General features: G+C 36.9%; 2 protein-coding genes and 1 pseudogene across 2 annotated transcripts; 2 read left to right on the forward strand and 1 right to left on the reverse strand.

Moving 5' to 3' along the window:
* Positions 1-1,899: 1,899 nt before the first annotated feature.
* On the reverse strand, positions 1,900-3,487 carry LOC145099171 (uncharacterized). The gene is made up of 3 exons (XM_079036762.1): positions 3,102-3,487; positions 2,284-3,013; positions 1,900-1,974 (listed from the first exon to the last, which is right to left on the reverse strand). Exons 1-3 carry the CDS (start codon positions 3,485-3,487, stop codon positions 1,900-1,902), a joined length of 1,191 nt encoding a protein of 396 aa, XP_078892888.1.
* Positions 3,488-11,105: 7,618 nt separating this feature from the next.
* Positions 11,106-19,911, forward strand: LOC145103251 (6,7,8-trihydroxycoumarin synthase-like). The gene is made up of 2 exons (XM_079040811.1): positions 11,106-12,003; positions 19,056-19,911. The coding sequence occupies exons 1-2, from the start codon at positions 11,107-11,109 to the stop codon at positions 19,662-19,664; spliced, it is 1,506 nt and encodes a 501-aa protein (XP_078896937.1). The 5' UTR covers position 11,106; the 3' UTR covers positions 19,665-19,911.
* LOC145103252 (6,7,8-trihydroxycoumarin synthase-like) lies at positions 14,610-15,910 on the forward strand (annotated as a pseudogene).
* Positions 19,912-20,421: the final 510 nt, after the last annotated feature.

Below are 20,421 nucleotides of genomic sequence, written 5' to 3' on the forward strand. Positions count from 1 at the left end.
TCCAGTGGTATCACAGCGGTCTCATCAACAACGCATTTTTGTAACTGAGACACATGGAACGTATTATGAATTAAACTAAGCTCGTCAGGAAGCTCTAAACGGTAAGCCACCTTCCCCACACGAGCTATGACCTTGTAGGGTCCAATGAATCGGGGTCCGAGCTTTCCCCGCTTCCGAAATCGAATCACACCTTTCCAGGGGGAGACTTTAAGCAACACATAATCTCCCACCTGGAACTCAAGATTGGAGCGTCTTTTGTCAGCATAACTTTTCTGACGACTGCTCGCTGTGACCAAATGATCCCGAATCACTTGGATTTTCTCCGTAGTCTGTAGCACGATATCAGTACTCCCAAGTACCCTCTGCCCAACCTCGCCCCAACAAACGGGCGTCCTGCACTTCCTCCCGTACAAGGCTTCATACGGAGGCATTTTAATGCTCGAGTGATAGCTGTTGTTATAAGAAAACTCAGCTAGATGTAGATGGTCATCCCAACTACCCCCAAAATCAATCGCACACGCCCTAAGCATGTCCTCCAAGGTCTGAATCGTCCGCTCACTCTGCCCGTCTGTCTGCGGATGGAAGGCGGTACTAAAATGTAATCGTGTGCCCACTTCCTCTTGAAACTTCCTCCAGAACCGAGAGGTAAATCGGGTGTCTCGATCGGAGATGATAGAAACGGGCACCCCATGTAATGAGACAATCTCCCGAACAAAGATCTCGGCTAATTTCTCCGCCGATGAGCTCTCCTTTATAGCCAAAAAGTGAGCACTCTTAGTCAAACGATCAACAATCACCCATATCGTATCTGATCCTCGGGCAGTTCTAGGAAGTTTTGTAATGAAGTCCATGGTTAGATGCTCCCATTTCCATTCAGGAATCTCTAATGGTTGCAACTTCCCATGCGGTTTCTGGTGTTCCACCTTGACCTTCCGACAGGTCATACATTCTTCCACAAATCGAGCCACATCATTCTTCATTCCATGCCACCAGTAAGCCTCATGAAGGTCCCGATACATTTTAGTAGCACCAGGATGGATAGAAAATTTTGACTTATGAGACTCATCCATTAGGGTTTTCCGATTTCCCCCGGTATATGGGACCCAACCCCTACCGTAGCGAGTCAGCAAACCCCGCCCGTCTCGTTCCATCTTAGGCAACTCTTTCCCAATCTTCTCACGCCTGATGTTTTCCTCCAGTATTGCCGTCTTTTGGGCGTCCCGGATTAGATCTAACAAAGACGACACCATCGTGATCCGGAGACACTTAGCTCGAATCGGTTCGGCAGATTGTTTACGACTGAGAGCATCAGCTACCACATTAGCTTTACCGGGGTGGTAGTGAATTTCACAATCATAATCTTTTACCACATCCAACCCTCGGATCTGCCTCATATTCAAATCCCGCTGCTCGAACAAATATTTTAGACTCTTATGGTCAGTGTATATGATAAACTTCACTCCATAGAGATAGTGTCTCCAAATCTTAAGAGCGAAAACAACAGCCCCAAGCTCCAAATCATGAGTGGGGTAGTTTCGTTCGTGGGGTTTCAGCTGTCGGGAGGCATAGACTATCACCCTATCTCGTTGCATTAACACGGCACCAAGACCTTGAAGCGATGCATCACAGTAAACCACCATATCCTCAACCCCATCAGGTAAGGCCAAAATCGGAGCATCACACAATCGTTTCCTTAGCTCATCAAACGCCAGCTGCTGCTCCGGGCCCCAAACGAAATTCATTGATTTCTTGGTCAATCGGGTGAGTGGTAAGGCGATTTTAGAGAAATTTTCAATGAACCTCCGGTAATAACCGGCTAAACCCAAGAAACTGCGAATTTCAGAAGGTGTTTTTGGAATCTTCCATTGTTTAACCGCATTAACCTTGGATTGATCGACCTTAATACCGTTTTCTCAATGTCAGAGGGTGAGTACGAAATGCTGTTTTCTCAATGTCTTCTTCACGAACCCGCATCTGATGGTAACCGTAACGTAAATCAATCTTGGAAAACCAAGATGCTCCCTGAAGCTGATCGAAAAGATCGTCAATACGTGCCAACGGGTACCTATTCTTTATCGTGCGCTTGTTTAGCTCCCTATAATCAATATACATTCGCTGGGATCCATCTTTCTTCTTCACAAAGAGAATAGGAGCACCCCAAGGCGAGCAGCTTAGCCGTATAAACCCTTTATCACTTAGTTCTTGAAGTTGATCTTGGAGCTCTTTCATTTCAGGTGGTGCCAAGCGGTAAGGAGATTTCGCTACCGGAGTCGCACCTGGCACCAAATCAATGTGAAACTCCACTTGCTGAATAGGTGGAAAGCCAGGGAGTTCCTCCGGAAAGACACCGCTGAAGTCGGAAACGATAGGAACGTCGTCTAGTGCTATAGCAGAAGAGCAAGAAGCCATAGCCAGGCGGGGAATGTCCCCCTGAATAATAAGTTCTCCACCTCTAGGGTTTCGAACACGAACTTGCTTCTTACGACAGTGGATTTCCGCATCAAACGCATCAAGCCAATCCATGCCTACGATAACGCAGAGCTCTCGCATCGCAATAGGGATAAGATCAATGGGGAATTCAACTCCAGAAAACTCGAGAGTGTAACCTCGATAAACATCGGTGACATAAATAGTGCGGTTGTCGACAACATCGACAACCATTGGGTGAGCCAATTTTCCGATACTACGCCCCAAACGATTAATAAACGTGTGAGATACAAAAGAATGGGTAGCACCGCTATCAAACATAACAACATCGGGCTTGGAATCTAGCAAATAAGTGTCTGCCATTGTCGTTGTAATCACCGGCTCCTCCACAGTCATCTGGTGAGCACGACCTCGTGTCACCATAGTGGGTCCCTTAGAAGACGATGCAATTGCAGGATTTGTACCCCCGCTTCCTTTACCAGCCTTCAACTTTGGACATTCGGGCTTCTTGTGTCCCGTCTCGTTGCAGTGATAGCAGACGGGAGCAGCAGAAGTAATCTGAGGAACTGCACTCGCAGGGGGATCCCTACAATTCTTCCAATGATGCCCTGGCTTTTTGCAGTTGTAGCATATCAACATATTTTTCTCGCCCTGAAGACGTCCTATACTCATACCTTGACTTACTACCCTGCTTTTGCGTTTTCTGGGCATCTCTGGATGTCTTGGAAGAGGTGTCATTGGCCTTCCTCTTGGATTGGGTCTGCAACTCGATTTCCCTCCTCCTCGCTGCATCCATGATCGCGGATAAAGTCGGGAACTCCTGCATGCTAACGAATTCCCGAATCTCGATACGTAGGATGGCCGTGTACTGGCTGACTAACCAGGCCGCGTTCCCAGCAAACGAGGGGCAAAAAGATAGCATCCCCAAGAACTTGGCGTTCAGGTCACTAACGGATTCAGTAGTCTGCTGTAAGGCCATGAACTCTTGCTGCATCCGCTGCTGCTCCACCTTAGGCACATATTGTGCCTCGAACCTCTCCACAAATTGGGCCCAAGACATGGCCCTCACTTAGTCTTCGTTCAATAGAGCGGTGATGGTGTTCCACTATGTCTTTCCCCTTTTTCACAGCTGATTCATGGCGATCACTGCTTTGTACTAGTCCGGACACCCAACACTTATGAAGGCGCCCTCAACATCTGACACCCAGGGCTTAGTAGCAACTGGGTCGGATTCACCATTGCAAAGAGGAGAGCTACACTTGTTGAACTTCTCGAAGTAGTATGCCGAATCCTGAACAGGCAGAGACAGTAACGCTTCCCCGGGAATAGCCGCGAGGCGCTCATCCAGAAGAGCACCGAATTGGTTGATTATGTCGTTGGTCACACCCGGGATTAGTTCGTTGAAACCGTTATTGAATTCCTCAACGACAATATCCATAACTTGCTCCATTTGGAGCTGATTAAGTCGAGCAGGCGGAGCCATTGGTATCCACAGAAGAAGGAAAATCTTAGAAACAATTCAGCCTAGATATTTCTAGGAAGACAAAACACTCAGCTTGCCGAAAATTTTTCAACCTTGCCCCGACTCGAAACCGGCACCGATGTTTCAAATAGTAGGGGCCCTTCTACTACCTTCCACACAAGTTCCAATTTCGCATTCGCGTCTAGTTTCAAAATTTCAAGTTCGCTCTAGCCGTTAATTTTACAACTCTCTCACATGTTAACACTAACTAAGTGTGTAATCTAATATTTTAAGGCTAGTAGAATCCAATTCATAGTCAACAATTTAACATAAACATTTAACATAAGAAATAAGGCTTACTTGGCTGGCTGACTGGTACACCGCGACATCTTTCACTACTAGTCTTCAGAAAGTTTGAAAAATATTTTAAAAAGAAAATAAACTCTTATAGAGCCTCAAATTTGAGTCTAGAACATCCACAAGAATGCCTAGTTCCCTCAAACTGTGGCTCTGATACCAACTTGTGACACCCAATTTTTTTTTTTGCAAAAATTTTAAACTTTTAAAACCCATCTTAAATTAAATTAAAACAACTGAAATAGTCATAACATAATCCATCAACTTAATAACCATATAAAATAAGTGCGGAAGTAATAATAATAATAAGGTCCCAACAAAATAACTAGTAGCGATGTCCCGATGCTCCATGTCAAGCCTTAGCCTCTTTAATCTTAACACCTGAAAAGTTATAAGGGAAAAACATAAGCACGAAGCTTAGTGAATTCAAACACATACATTGTACTAACATTCATATTTACTAGCCCTAATCCATTTTCCAATTATAATGATAAAGACAAAGAACGAATCAATGTCTATATTACGAGAAGGACTTGTAGGTTTGAACCGCACCGGGAAGATCCCGTATCATTTGGCCCTAATCACCGCACCTCACGAAGAGTATTACGTTGGTGATCTTACCTACCCACCGCACCGGTAAATCCGTATCCTTTGGTGGTGTCCCCATATCCATAATTAGTTACATACAATGCACATGTACGAATTAAAACAATACTTATATAGCATGCTTTTATAATAAATTCAAATAATCACACACGAGCTAACTAGCAAACACAATCATCAATACAACGGTGTGAGAGAACTCACCTTGAGTGAGTATTAAGGATGGATAACAATCAAATAATGCTACCAAGCTTGAGAAAACTTCAAAACCTCACCTAAGAAGGACTAAAGGTTAGAAAGGAGAAGTAACGAAGCTATGAGTTGAGAAAAGAGTAATCACAGCAAGGTCTCTAAAACAGACCTGCTGTTCAAAACGGATTTACTCCAAAATATAAAACAGAAACATAGTTTTAACTAAATTTTATAGGAAACTATGATTGCTCAGGATTCCATAACTATAAAGAACTCATTGTAACTCCAAAAGATGAATTAAATATGAATTTTACAAAATGGTGTATCACTTCTGTCTCCAACAATACAGTCAAGTGATGTTGGCCAATTCTACCCAACTTGTGAGTAGAATTCGTCCAAAAGAAAATTAAGAGAAGTAAAGGACATACAAGTGAAAGTCTCAGAGTTGGAATTGAATGAAAAGCATCTCTCAAACTCCAGATATAAAATTCACATTGTGGACAATCACAGCACTAGCAAAAGCTGGTGACTGCCCACTGACCTGGAGTGTGGATCCATTCTAACCAATTTATAATTGGAAATAACACCCCATATTTTCCAGATCTTAAATTCATAATATAAGGAACATATAGAAACTTGGAATCACTTTGAATCCTTTTCCAAGCCTTAGAAATGATGAAAACAAAATGACATATCAGAACAGACCCGGATCAGACCTAACAGCAAAGATGCCATTCTTTCACATAGATAAAGCCCTTATCAGTGAGGTTGGCCTTCTTAAGAAAGTTAGCCAACTCAATTTTTGAACTTTTGGAACTGGTTTGGGGTCCGTTTGAGTTCTAGAGCTCCAGATATGATTTTTACAAAATGACTACAGATCTGATGGAAAACAGAATCGTAGCCACCCGTGATTCCTTTTTGGCTTATCCATCCTTCTCCTTTTGAAACACATTTTAAGATGTGTTCATCATCCCAATTCAGTCCCCATGATAATGGTGGTACTAAAAAGGGTTAGGGATCATTAGGATTTCATTTAGCCTCAAGGATGTAATAATAATCAACATGAAAATAAACATAAGCACATAAAATCATCATTCTCCCTTTTAGGGTTTCCATGATCTTTTGCCACATGTAATCCCCTAGATCCATCATCCACCATATATGGGGTGAAGATAGGATCTTGAGATGATGTATAACATACAATTACAAATAAAATAAGAAGGAGAAGAGGTGAAGATGAAATCATAAAACTAGAACAAGGTTATGAATCAAGTTGTAAGAAAGGATAAGGAGGTTCATACCAATACGAATCAAGGGTGGAAATGAACAAGAATTAAGCTCCAAACAGCCCCTTGGCTGCTCTTGATCCCAAAGAGAGAGAGAGAGGGACGATTTTTGAGAGAGAGGGAGGGTTTAGAGTGTTTTCCTTGTGTGTGTTCCAAATGATTCAATTTACACATTAAGTACTATTAACTAGATGGACATTGCAAATAGGCCCATAGTCCATGGACTTCAAAAAGGAGTTTACAAGATGATCAAAAGAGTCCAATAACATAAGAAATTAGACATTGGTTAAATAAATTAACCCAAGGTTACAAGGATAATTAAATTAAAATAACCAAACGTACCGAGAAAACCTGGGGCGTTACATCGTATCTAGCATTCGTGATCGATGCTAAGAAGGAGAAAAAGGAGATGCAGAGCATTCATGTCGTGTGTGACTATCTGGAAGTATTTCCCAAAGATCTTCCCGGATTACCGCCTGATAGACAAGTGGAGTTTAGAGTAGACTTGTTACCAGGGACGACGCCGATAGCAAAAACACCTTATCGATTAGCACCAACGGAGATGAAGGAGCTAATGATGCAAATTTAGGAGTTATTGGACAAAGGTTTCATTAGACCTAGTTCATCACCCTGGGGAGATCTAGTGTTATTCGTGAAGAAGAAAGATGGAAGTATGAGAATGTGCATCGATTACAGAGAGCTGAACAAGGCAATAATAAAGAATAGATATCCGTTGCCGAGGATTGATGACCTGTTCGATCAGCTGCAAGGCTCATGTTATTTTTCAAAGATCGATCTGAGGTCAGGATATCATCAGCTGAAGGTAAGAGAGCAGGATATCGAGAAGACTGCATTCAAAACACGATATGGACACTACGAGTTTTTGGTTATGTCGTTTGGACTAACCAATGCTCTAGCAATATTCATGGATTTAATGAACAATGTTTGTAATCCGTTCCTTGATAAATCTATGATAGTGTTCATAGATGACATTCTGATATATTCGAAAAGCCAAGAGGAGCATGGCAGACACTTGCGAGAAGTGTTAGAAGTCTTGAAGAAGGAGAAGCTGTATGCTAAGTTCTCCAAATGTGATTTTTGGATTCGAGAAGTCCAATTCTTGGGTCACGTGGTTAACCAAGAAGGGATAATGGTTGATCCAGCAAAAATCGAAGCTGTGATGAAGTGGGAACAACCAAAAAGTCCCACGGAGATCCGAAGCTTTTTAGGATTAGCCGGATATTACCGAAGGTTTATTCAAGGCTTTTCTTCGATCGCTAGTCCATTAACAGGTTTGACCCACAAAGGAGCTACTTATGCTTGGAGTGATAAGCATAAAGAAGCATTCGAGAAGCTATGTGAGGCACCAATTCTTTCTCTACCCGATGGAGTCGAAGACTTCGCTGTCTATAGCGATGCGTTAGGTGTTGGGTTGGGTTGTGTTTTGACCCAAAGAGAAAAGATGATAGCATATGTGTCTCGACAACTGAAGGATCATGAAAAGAACTACCCTAGTCACGATTTGGAGTTGGCGGCGGTAGTTTTCGCTCTGAAAATATGGAGGCATTACCTCTATGGCGCGAAGTGCAAACTTTTCACTGATCATAAGAGTCGTCAACAGTCAAGGTCAACCGTCCATGTTGACCCAACTCTTCGAGTGCACCACTAACTCGTCGAGTTCCTATAGTATCTAGAGAAGCAGGAAAACCCTAACCAACTTGTCGAGTTGGCTGGACAACTTGCCGAGTTTTCCCAGCTTAACACATTCAGCCCTTTTTTATCAAGTGTAATGCTTTAAAATGTAGATCTGATACCCAAGAGCTGGAAAACCACGTAAAGTTGCTAACTTTACATCCATGCATGTCACCAAGAGGCTCCAAAACTCAAAGAAGGCTTAATAAGGGACCTAAAGCATGAAAAGGGCCTAGAACTTGATAAAGCTTGAAACTTTAAGCCAAAAGAGGCCACAAAACGTCCAGATCTGAAGTGATAACTTCATGAAATGCTCAACCCCATAAACAATCCCAAAATGAGCTAAATATGACAATAAACTTCCAAGGAACAGATCTAAGCAATAGATAAGCAAGTTGTCGACTTTTTACCTCGAAAGAACTGCAATACTCCAAGAGTTTTTGGATCTGCAACCTTCCCTTTAATATAGACACTTCCAACCTCAAGCTCCTTCAAAAGAGCACCAAGAATTCACTCTTCAAGCTCACACACAGACACAAATATGGGAAAAGATGCGCGAACTAGGGTTTTCTGGAGAGAGGGGACTGATACGGAGGCCACCCAAAGGGTATAAGGAGTTTAAATAGGGTGCAACACCTTAAAAATTAGGATTTGTTAATCAGTCACCAGCTCATCGAGTTTTTCCTTGCCAACTCATCGAGTAGCCCAAAAGCCTTCAACAAGTCGAGTTGAGGCCATCAACTCGACGAGTTCCAAGGGGAATTTACCTTTTAAGGAATAAATCTCATACCTGGAAGTTGGGATGTTACAACTCTCTGCCACTTGAACTAGGATTCATCCTTGAAGCCTGTTGCAAGGAAAAAATCTGGATAATGCTCCCGCATCTCAGCCTCCGGCTCCCAGGTCTACTCGGATCCCCTCCGATGCTACCGTTGTACCTTTACCAAAGGTACCTCCTTGCTATGCATAACCTTTACCTTCATTTCTAGAATAGCTGCTACTTGACTCTCGCCATAGTTCAGATGCTCATTAACTTGAATATCATCCAATGATACCACTACATCCTCGTCCAAAACGCACTTCCACAACTGCGAAATGTGGAAAGTGCTATGAATCTGATCGAACTCCTCCAGAAGATCCAATCTATAAGCAACCTTGCCAACCATGACAATAACCCAGAATGGTCCAATAAATCGGGGATCCAACTTCCACCTCTTCCTGAAGCGGATCATACCTTTCCAAGATGAGACCTTTAGCAAACATTTTATAATGTTTTCAGTTTTACATTTAAAATATATTTTTTTAAAAAAATTCAACTTTATAATGTTTATTGTTATTCATTAATGGAGTTGATTACCGACACATAACTCTATATGCCTCTAACTCATGTGTTCGTTTAGCATGGATCACCTAAAAAATTACTGAATTTAAAACTCTAGGTCACGTTTATTCTTCTTTTTATTGTTGTTTTTGTTGTACACCACATTAGGTCTTGTGAAATGGGTCTTCTTAAAACTAAGAATATAACTTAGTAAATCATATAACTTAGTAAAAAATATGAAATTGAATTATGTTATTCTTGGTAAAGGTGCACATTTCAAAACCGATTCTTTTTAACCATAAGGAAAAAAGCAAATCAGTTAGGTTAAAACTGAACTGCCAATTGGTAATAGGTTTTAATAAATATCAACTTTTATGACAAAAAAAAGCTCAGTTTATATTTTGGTAACGTGATGGAGCTCAAAAAACAAGTAATAGATAAAACTGAGGGTTTTTTTTTTTTTTTTTTAGTTCTAAAATCAAAAAATCAAAATAGAATCTTTCTTATTAAAAAATCAAAACTCCTTAAAAAATGGCAATAGAGATCGGTGGTTGTCCCTTCTTTTTCTTTTTCCTTTTTTGACTTTTGTGCGAAAAGGAAGGAAGGAGGGCCCTTATAAGACGTTAAGTTTTTGACATTACAAAGATTGGTAATTTTTTCACGTATTTTATCCTTCCACTGAAAAAATTATATATTGACATTTATACCTCTAATTTTAATTTATAAATATTTAAGAGAGAGAAAATATATTTTTGTTTCCAAAAACTTACCATGAAGCATAACGTTTACCTCCTTCCTTCAATTCAGCAATACGTACCTCTTCCTGTCTTCCTTGCTTTTAATGGTGGACATGACTACTACCTTGAGCATTTGCAAAACTAGGTTGCAATATTGTTCATAATAATATTATTGTTTGATTTGGATATTAATAGTTTACAAACTCCATCATTCATCTTCGTCAAGATTATATCCAGAAATTAGAGAAAAACAATAAAGCAGAAAGGTTAATAAACAAAGAACTTCATCAATCCTTTATTGATTCCCAAACTCACATAACCTAATACACAAATTATCACCTTATATCATAAGCCAATGAACAAAGATTAAGCTCTTTCTCTACTTTACTATATTTATGATTAGAAATTAGAATATTACACATAAACCAGTAGAAAACTAAAGGTCATCGGGATCAGAGCATAATTTAAACCCATTAAAGGGTCGGTGGTGACTACAACAAGCTTACCACCAATGTCTGCAACCTTCTTTTTACATGTCGTATTAGTAACGCCATAGCGCCACTGGAACGAGGACGATTGATTGTGATATATTAATAATAAAGTATATATATATATATATATATATATATATATATATATATATATATATATATATATATATATATATATATATTTCATTATACAATTGCTTTGGTTATATATTAATAAATTACTAAATTGTAATAATAGAAATATTATTCTTTTAAACCTCTTTAGTTATATAAATAAAAAATCTCAAATGATTTCTAAAAAATATACTAAATGAGCCTACATAATATCCTCAGATTGTGATGGAAGACAAATTAGGTTGTGTTTTTTTTCACTTTAATAGAACCCTTATTGGATACCAATTATGAGGCTGCCATTGTGCACGCAATTGTAATTTTATTGTGTGGCTATCATGCATCCAAATCCAACGCACGTGTTTTATCTTACGTGTATGTAGTCAATATAACCAAAACTACTACCGGAGGTTTTAGAATCTAAAAAATGGCACTGTTTTTTCTATTTCTTCTTGTGTGTGTTCCTCTCCTATCTCTCCTCTACTCTCTTTCAAAAATCTTCAAAAACAGATCTTGTTCATGTCCACCAGGCCCTCATGGACTACCTTTCATCGGAAACTTCCACCAGATCAATTATTCGAGCCTCCATACTTTCTTATGGCAACTCTCTAAATCCTACGGCCCAATCATATCTCTTCAATTCGGTTTCATTCCAGCTATCGTGGTTTCTTCTGTGAGTGTAGCGAAAGAAGTCCTGAAAACCCAAGATATCATCTTTTGCAATAGGCCATCATTTGTTGGGCCAAAAAAATTAACGTACAATTACCTTGATGTAACCTTTTCCCCCTACAACGATTATTGGAGAGATATGAGAAAGATTTATATGTTCCATTTGTTGACCCCTAAAAAAGTACAATCTTTTAGGTATATTCGTGAAGACGAGGTCTCATGTACCATGAATAAGATACATGAGGTAGCTCTTTCGTTTAATACCGTAAACTTGAGCGAAACTATGAAGCATGTGGCCGTTACTATAGTGACGAGAGTAGGCTTTGGGAAGAGTTATCAGGATGAACATGAAAGAAAAGAGGTTCTTCGACTACTTAATGAACTTCAATCGATAATGGCAGAATTCTTTGTTTCAGATCTTTGGCCTGGTCTTCCTTTTGTGGGTTTGGTTGATAGGCTCATGGGAAAAATGGATCGGGTAGAGAAATGCTTCAAAAGTCTTGATTCATTTTACGAAGAACTCATTGGTGAACACCTCGACCCTCAAAACCGAAAGTCTAATGATGAAGAAGAGGATATAGTTGACATTCTACTCCGACTTAAGAAAGATAAAGAATTCAGTTTCACTTACGATCACATTAAAGGCATGCTCGTGGTAATCATTACTTGCTCATTTTATCAATTGCATAAGAGCTCGTTTCATTCGCAAGATTTCTATTAAACATCAACTTTGATTTTCATATGTCCCATGGTAACCTATCATAACACATGTTTGACAAAATTTAATCATGTTTGTATGTTTTTCTAAAAATATTAATTAATCCAATCAAAATTCAGATAAAGTATATTTGATAATTTGTTAGAGCTTCTAGTGGCGAAACTAAAAATTTTGATATTAAGGTACAAACATGATCAAGATATATTTTATGTAGTTATCCCTTAAATTAAAAAAAACATGGTACAATCGTTTTATTTGGGTGATACAATAACAAAAAACATATATATAAATAATTTTTTTTATATATATAACATAATTCATTGGGATACCATAGTACCCCACCGCCCCAAGTAACTCCGCTACTGAGAGCATATATATATGCGCATAATCTAATAGAAAAGTTGAGCAAAATGATATGTCTATTTGATACATATTAAATAAATTAAACTCTATCATTGTGAGATTTTATTTAGTCTTCAATAGATATGAAATTAAAATATCATTGAAGTCTTTAATGAGAAAACCAAATATTTTTAATTCTTAAATATATGTTAGCTTAATACAACATAATTTATTTTTGAAAGAGTTATATAAAGAATAAAATAATGATGTAACAATTTTGAGATATATATATATATATATATATATATATATATATATATATATATATATATATATATATAGGTTTTATAGAAAACAAAAAACCCTAAAAATCATAAAAATGCATAAAAAAAAATACTTAGAGATCACAAAACTTTTTTTTTTTTTAAATTTTTTTATGAAAAAATCGCAGTTTTTAAATAAATTCGCTGATTTTTTTTTTAAAAAAAAAGTTGATTTTTTAATTTTTTTTTTCAGCGAATTTATTAAAAAACCTGTAATTTTTTATAAAAAAAGTTTTGTAATCTCTAAGTATTTTTTTCTGCATTTTTATGATTTTTAGGGTTTTTTAGGGTTTATATATATATATATATATATATATATATATATATATATATATATATATATATATATATATATATATAGAGAGAGAGAGAGAGAGAGAGAGAGAGAGGCTCTATTGAAATTCAAAAAAAAAAGTTTGAGATCATGAGATTCAACCTCAGTCATATATTTTCTCATGTGCCGCTCTAACGCTCCAGCATACTGCCACGGTGAGAGAGTTGTTATCATAAATGATTATGCAATACTACCCATTCCTTTTTCCCCGCCGCCTTCCCAACCACCACTGCAACCTTAGCCACTAATCGACCCCATTAATACCACATCCGTCATCTGTACCACTGTCACCTTTGTCACCACCACCTCCTCTGTCACCAACCACCATAATCATATATGATTAATAAATTTGACAACATACTTATGTGCATAATCATTTATGATTAGACATATATGTATAAAAATGTATAATCATATATGATTAGATCTTCTGCCATATAACAATTTATAATTAGGCATTATCCTGCCCACCGGTAAGCTGGAGCGTTAAAATGATAATGAAAAATATATGGTTGATGTTGAATCTTAAGATATCTATTTTTTCTAGAATCTCAATGGAACTGTCGTCTCTCTCTCTCTCTCTCTCTCTCTCTCTCTGTATATATATATATATATATATATATATATATATATATATATATATATATATATATATATATATATTATTTGTCACAAAAAGCTTGTCACCTTATGTTCGAGATCGACTCTTTAAAAGCTTGACTCGAGATCGAATTAAACGAACTTGAGCCAAGCTCAAGCCTAAAAGTGAGGCTCGTTTCTTGAACGAGTTCGAGCCGTGCTTTAATCAGTGAGCTCACGAGCTTAAATGAGTTTATATATAATATGAATTATTATTATTTTTATATGTTAAAATAAAAACTTATTTGAGGAATTAAGGATTTAAGGTATTAATAAACGAGCTTCTTAACGAGCTTGAACCAAGTTATTTAGCCTCATTAGACAAAAACGAGCTAATCTTGTTCCTGAGCCTACATAATTTTTACGAGTTCGAGCTGATCTCCGTCCAATAAAGATCGAATCGAACTGAGCTCAAACTCAAGCCCTTATAACTTAAAAGAGCCCAGGCGGAGTCTGTCAAACTCGGGCTCAGCTTGGCTCGTTTACACCCTAAACATAAGCAACCAAAAACAATTTATGGATGATTATTTGTAACTTTGTAAGTAACTACCGTCTAATTTATAAAATAATCAATTTTAATGATTTGGAAAAAATAAAAATAGTTATTAAATGATATTTCAAATAGCGTAATAACTTTCTCCACTAAAATTCCCCAAAAAGTAATGTCATTATTTTCTACTTATCATTTTATCTATGATAAACCAAAACAAAATCATCTTTAATAAAATTCAATTAAAATTATTTATAAAATTTTGCAATAATAATTCTTTTTAAAATAACACAACTGCTTTGATCATATATTAATAATAAATTAATAAATTAGAATAATAAAGAAAATATAATTCTTTTAAACCTCTTTACTTATATAGACAAAAAGTTTCAAATTATTTTTAAAAATCGTACTAAATGAGCCGACATAATATCCTCTGATTGTGTGGAAGACAAATTGAGACTATTTTTTTCCACTTGAATAGAACCCTTATTGGATTTACATGACAATTCTGGAAGCCGCCATTATGCACGCGACTGTAAATTTATTGTTGTGTTTATGATGCATCCAAGTCTAACGCACTGTTTTTTTTATCTTCCGTGTATCTAGTCAATACAACCAAAACTACTACTGGAGGTTCATAGAATCTAAAAAATGGCACTGTTGTTTCTATTTCTTCTTGTGTGTGTTCCTCTCCAATCTCTCCTCTATTCTCTTTCAAAAATCTTCAAAAACAGATCTTGTTCATGTCCACCATGCCCTCATGGACTACCTTTCATCGGAAACTTGCACCAGATCAATTATTCGAGCCTCCATACTTTCCTATGGCAACTCTCGAAATCCTACTGCCCAATCATATTTCTTCAATTCAGTTTCATTCCGGCTATCGTTGATTCTTCCGTGAGTGTAGCGAAAGAAGTCCGGAAAACCCAATATATATATTTTTGCAATAGGCCATCATTTGTTGGGCCAAAAAAATTAACTTACAATTACCTTGATGTAACCATTTCCCACTACAACGATAATCGGAGAGATATGAGAAAGATTTATATGTTCCATTTGTTGAGCCCTAAAAAAGTAGAATCTTTTGGGTATATTCGTGAGACGAGGTCTCACGTACCATGAAGAAGATACATGCGCTAGCTTTTTCGTTTAATACCGTAAACTTGAGCGAAACTATGAAGCATGTGGACGTTACTTTAGTGACGAGAGTAGGCCTTGGAAGAGTTATCAGGATGAACATGAAACAAAAGAGGTTCTTCGACTACTTAATGAACTTCAAGGGATATATAACGTCAGAATTCATTGTTTCAGATCTTTGGCCTGGTCTTCCTTTTGTGGGTTTGGTTGATAGGCTCATGGGAAATATGGATCGGGAAGAGAAATGCTTCAAAAGTCTTTGATTCATTCTAGACAAAATTGCAAAAATGGTCCCTGTAGTATGCATTTTTTTGGGGTTTCAGTCGAGGACCATTTCTATATATTTCCACATACAAAAGGAAAAAATTAACAACAAAAAATTAACGAAAGTTCGGAGGACCATTTTTTTGGGGTTTCAGTCGAGGACCATTTCGAGGCATGGTCTTCATTTTGTGGGTTTGGTTGATAGGGGGTTAACAACAAAAAATTAACGAAAGTTAAGTCGGAGGACCATTTCTACATACAAACTAGGCCAAAAGGACCATGAATCCAAAAAAGTCGAGGTTTGGACTGAAACCCCAAAAAAATGCATACCACAAAGACCATTTTTGCAATTTTGTCTTCATTCTACGAAGAACTCATTGGTGAACAGCTCGACCCTCAAAACCGAAAGTCTAATGATGAAGAAGAGGATATAGTTGACATTCTACTCCGACTTAAGAAAGTTTCACTTACGATCACATTAATTAAAGGCGTGCTCGTGGTAATCATTACTTGCTCATTTTATTAGTTGAATAAGAGCTCATTCGTTCACAAGATTTCTATTAAGCATCAACTTTGATTTTCATATGTCTTATCATATTTTGGAGGAATTAGGTTTACGTTGGAGATTTGGATACCCCTTGGATCGTATAAACACTTTTTGAACTGAGATTTCTACCTTATATATAGGTTGGAAGAAATTCAGTTTAGGATAATCCAAGAAGACATTTATGAATCTAGACACAGAAATTGTAAACTGAATTGCTAGAATGACTCTATGTTCATCTGAAAAATAGAGAGCTAATAGTTGTGTGTCTCTTTTCATAGAGAATAATCGTTTATATAATAAACGAGATTTTGAGTTTGCCTCTTAGGGTTGGCTGTCATGAGTTGCTTTGGAAGCAAGTCAGAAAATACGGAATTTAATGAGAAAATCAAGAGTTTCCAAAACTGACAAATTTCTTCAGTTTTACCATAATCGCCCTCAAGAATTCGATTTTTCCACTATGTTCCTATATGCAAGCTAGAATTCGAATTTCGTCAGTTTTACACCTTGGATCGTGTGAACACTTTTTGAACTGATATTTTTACCATATGGGTTGCAAGAAATTCAACCTAGGATAATCTAAGAGAACACTTATGAATCTAGACACAAAAATCGTAAGCCAAATTGCTAGAATGATTCTATGTTCGTCTGAAGAATAGAGAGCTAATACTTGTGTGTCTCTTCTCAAAGAGAAGATTCGTTTATATAATAAATGAGATTTAGGGTTTACCTCTTAGGGTTGGCCGTCATTGGTTTCTTTGGAAGCAAGTCAGAAAATCAGTAATTTAATGAGGAAATCAAGGGTTTTCAAAATTGACGAATTTCGTCAGTTTTACCATAATCCCTCAAGAATTTGATTTTTCCATTATGTTCCCATATGCAAGCCATGGGCTCTTCCCCTTGGACCCCTCTATGGGCGTTTCCCCTAGACCTTGCCAAAGGGGCGTATCCTTTTTGGAAACCCCAAACTTAGGGGCGCTGCCCCCGTACCCTCGAATTGTCGTCGAACAAACTTCTAATTCGATCTTATAAATGCATGCACTTCGTACAAACTCGTACATATATTAGAGTATGAATTATGAAGCCCCTTAGCTGACATATTAGTTCCAATTACATAAAATGACATGATGACACTAAAATCACCAACAATGCTCCCCCGTTTTGGTGTAACCCTTGAACAAACATAACTTTATCAAAACAAAACCAAACTGGTACATAATGAAAATATCAAAACGATTGAATTTCCACTTAGTATCATTGTAACGACCTAAAAATCACGACTAAAAATTTCTTTTAAAACATTACTAAAACCATATTTATAAAAACGTATCATAAGTCATAACATAATTTTCGAGTATTAAATTCAAACCATAATCTCATTATCAGAGTAAAACATTCCCCAGGCTAACTGACTATGGTGTGTGCACTGCAACCTCTCCAAGCTCCTCTTTTGAAAACTGAGTACCTGAAACCAAAACTGAAAAACGTAAGCACGAAGCTTAGTGAGCTCCACCAAACTACCACATACCATACAACATATAAAGCACATACTAGGCCTTGCCCACTGCATCGGACCGAGGTTCGGACTAACTGGGGCCTTGCCCCCTACATCGGACCGAAGTCCGGAAACTGACTGTGACCTTGTCCCCTGCATCGGACCGAAGTCCGGACTAACTGGGGCCTTGCCCCCTGCATCGGACCGAAGTCCGGAAAACTGACTGGGACATTGTCCCCTGCATCGGACCAAAGTCTGGACTAACTGCATCGGACCGAAGTCCGGAACTTACTGAACATAACATAGCATAAGCACCTATCAACTAGCATAAACACATATACTGCATACGGCATCGGGTCGTGGCCCGGAACAAATAACACATAAATCCTGTCTGAGCCACGAAGGCATCAAACATACTAACTACTGAAATAAAAATAAAATAAAAATAGAGGGTTGTACCAACAAGTCATCGAGATAGCCTTTTCACACGGATCGCCAGCGTGGCAAGGCGACGACATGTCGTCAGGGTATATCTCCTAAAATGGCATCGTTTCTTCTTTCTACACCATGGAATAAAAATAAATGTAAATTACATTTATCGTGACATATACCAACAACATGTCGTTGACATAGAATTTCAGAAGACCGCGTAAAGTTTTCGTTTCCCGCCGAAGTTGTGCCGACAACATGTCGTTTGCATAACGTTTCCGATAAAACTAAATTGGTCACAGTTGTCAAAAGCTCTGCCAACGACATTTCATTGGTATAGCATTGCTTCTAGGGATGACATCTGTTGTCGGGATAGGTGCCGTCCCATAGATAGTTATTCTTGTAGTGTATATTGATGAACTAAATTCAATGAAGTAATTTAATTTGTCGTGTGTGTGTGTGTTTATATATATATATATATATATATATATATATATATATATATATATATATATATATATATATATATATATATATATATATATATATATATATATATATATATATATATATATATATATATCATTTTGTGGTAATTTAAAACTTAATTTATAACTGATAAACTGTTATCTAAAAGTATATGACAACCTGCCCCAAGAGCAAGTGAGTGGTATGGATTCAGTAATATGTTTTCTAATATACTTTATAGAGGATATGTAAATTATTGCATGTGATAGCAGGGGTAGAGTGGGTCTACTTAATAGTAGAAGGATAACCATAATTCCAACAATCACCACTCACATGAAAATAATGAAACGTAGTCTACTTCATCAATGTGATTTAATTTTTCATGTATATTTAAACTTGTTATGCCTTTGCGTTTAACTAAGGTATTGTTTAGGATCTTTATTTATAGCAGATTAACCTTTCACTCTCTGCTTTCTTTGTTCTAACGTCTTATATTGTTGTTGTTGTTGTTCTCGTGTTAGGATATCTTGGCAGCTGGGACAGATACTAGTGCCGCTACAGTGATTTGGGCAATGACGTTATTAGTGAACAACCCCAATGTAATGAAGAAAACACAAGAAGAAGTGAGAAATGTAGTTGGAAAGAAAGGTAGAGTTGATGAGGATGATCTTTCAAAGCTCACATATTTGAAGGCAGTTGTAAAAGAGACCTTGAGGTTATATCCTCCGGCTCCTCTTTTAGTACCTCGAGAAAGTCAGAAAGATGTCAGTTTACATGGCTACAAAATCAAGAAAAAAACCGTAGTTTACGTGAATGCATTTGCCATTGGAAGGGACCCAGACGCTTGGGAGAACCCAGAGGAGTTCTTACCAGAAAGGTTTTTGGGTAGTGATATTGATTTTAGAGGGAATAATTTTGAGTTCATTCCATTTGGAGCTGGTCGAAGAATTTGTCCTGGAATCTCGATGGGTGTTGTCACAGTGGAGTTATTGCTTGCGAATCTTGTTTACTTGTTTAATTGGGCTTTGCCTGATGGGATGAGGAAGGAAGACTTAGACTTTGAGGCGATGGAAGGAATAACCATGCAAAAGCGGAATGATCTTTGCCTTGTAGCTCATATATACGCCTGAAATATTCTATTAAGCATGATTTAGTGGTGATCACTTTGTATCAAATTAACATTTCAAAATATAGTCGGGTTAGATTCGACTTATATAGGCTTCAACCTTAGGGTGGCTTACTGTTAAAAAAATAAACTTGTAAAATATACTTTTCATCATTAATATTTCGTAGATTATATTTTATTCTAGTTAAATAATGTATGATATGTTACATGTTTAAAACGTTTCAAAATAATATTTCCTACGTTATATTTTATTCTAGTTAGCTAGTAGCTATAGCTTGTTAATCTTTAATTAGAGTTAGATCAATTGATTAAATGTTGATTTTGTTTTTCATTTTCATCATGTGTTGTTTCCTAAACCAGTGAAATAAAGATGTATTATTTATATTTGTGTTTTTTTCCCTCTTAGTTCTTTTTATTTTTTTTTTTAATTTTTTTTTTACTTTTATGTTTTTATCATGATTTTTTTAATAACGAAAAGGAAAGACATAAAAGTTAATTTTTTAATTTTTTTTTATTTTATATAAAATAGGCTAATCTAGAATATAATTACTTTAGTGGCAATATTTTTGTTTTTTATTCATTCATTTACAAATAAATAAATAAATAAAATGAACATGTATATCATTCATTTTGGTTATTAAAAAAATCATGATAAAAACATAAATGTAAAAACACAAGACAAAAAAAAAACACAAATATAAATATTACATCCTTATTTCACTGGAAACTATAAATATTACATCCTTATCTAACTCTAAAGA

This window comes from Lactuca serriola, chromosome 4 (assembly GCF_051521515.1).
Source record: "Lactuca serriola cultivar US96UC23 chromosome 4, Lser_US96UC23_V15, whole genome shotgun sequence".
NCBI lineage: Eukaryota > Viridiplantae > Streptophyta > Magnoliopsida > Asterales > Asteraceae > Lactuca > Lactuca serriola.

Bases quoted from the DNA above. Each gene is read 5' to 3' on its own strand.
- LOC145099171 (XM_079036762.1), bottom strand. From the start codon at position 3,487: ATGTCTTGGGCCCAATTTGTGGAGAGGTTCGAGGCACAATATGTGCCT. The intron at 3,014-3,101 runs GTATGAGTATAG...GAAGAATTGTAG, and splicing joins AAGCAGGGTAGTAAGTCAAG to GGATCCCCCTGCGAGTGCAG. The intron at 1,975-2,283 runs GTGCCAGGTGCG...GGTTACCATCAG, and splicing joins TGGAGTTTCACATTGATTTG to ATGCGGGTTCGTGAAGAAGA.
- LOC145103251 (XM_079040811.1), top strand. From the start codon at position 11,107: ATGGCACTGTTTTTTCTATTTCTTCTTGTGTGTGTTCCTCTCCTATCT. The intron at 12,004-19,055 runs GTAATCATTACT...TTCTCGTGTTAG, and splicing joins ACATTAAAGGCATGCTCGTG to GATATCTTGGCAGCTGGGAC.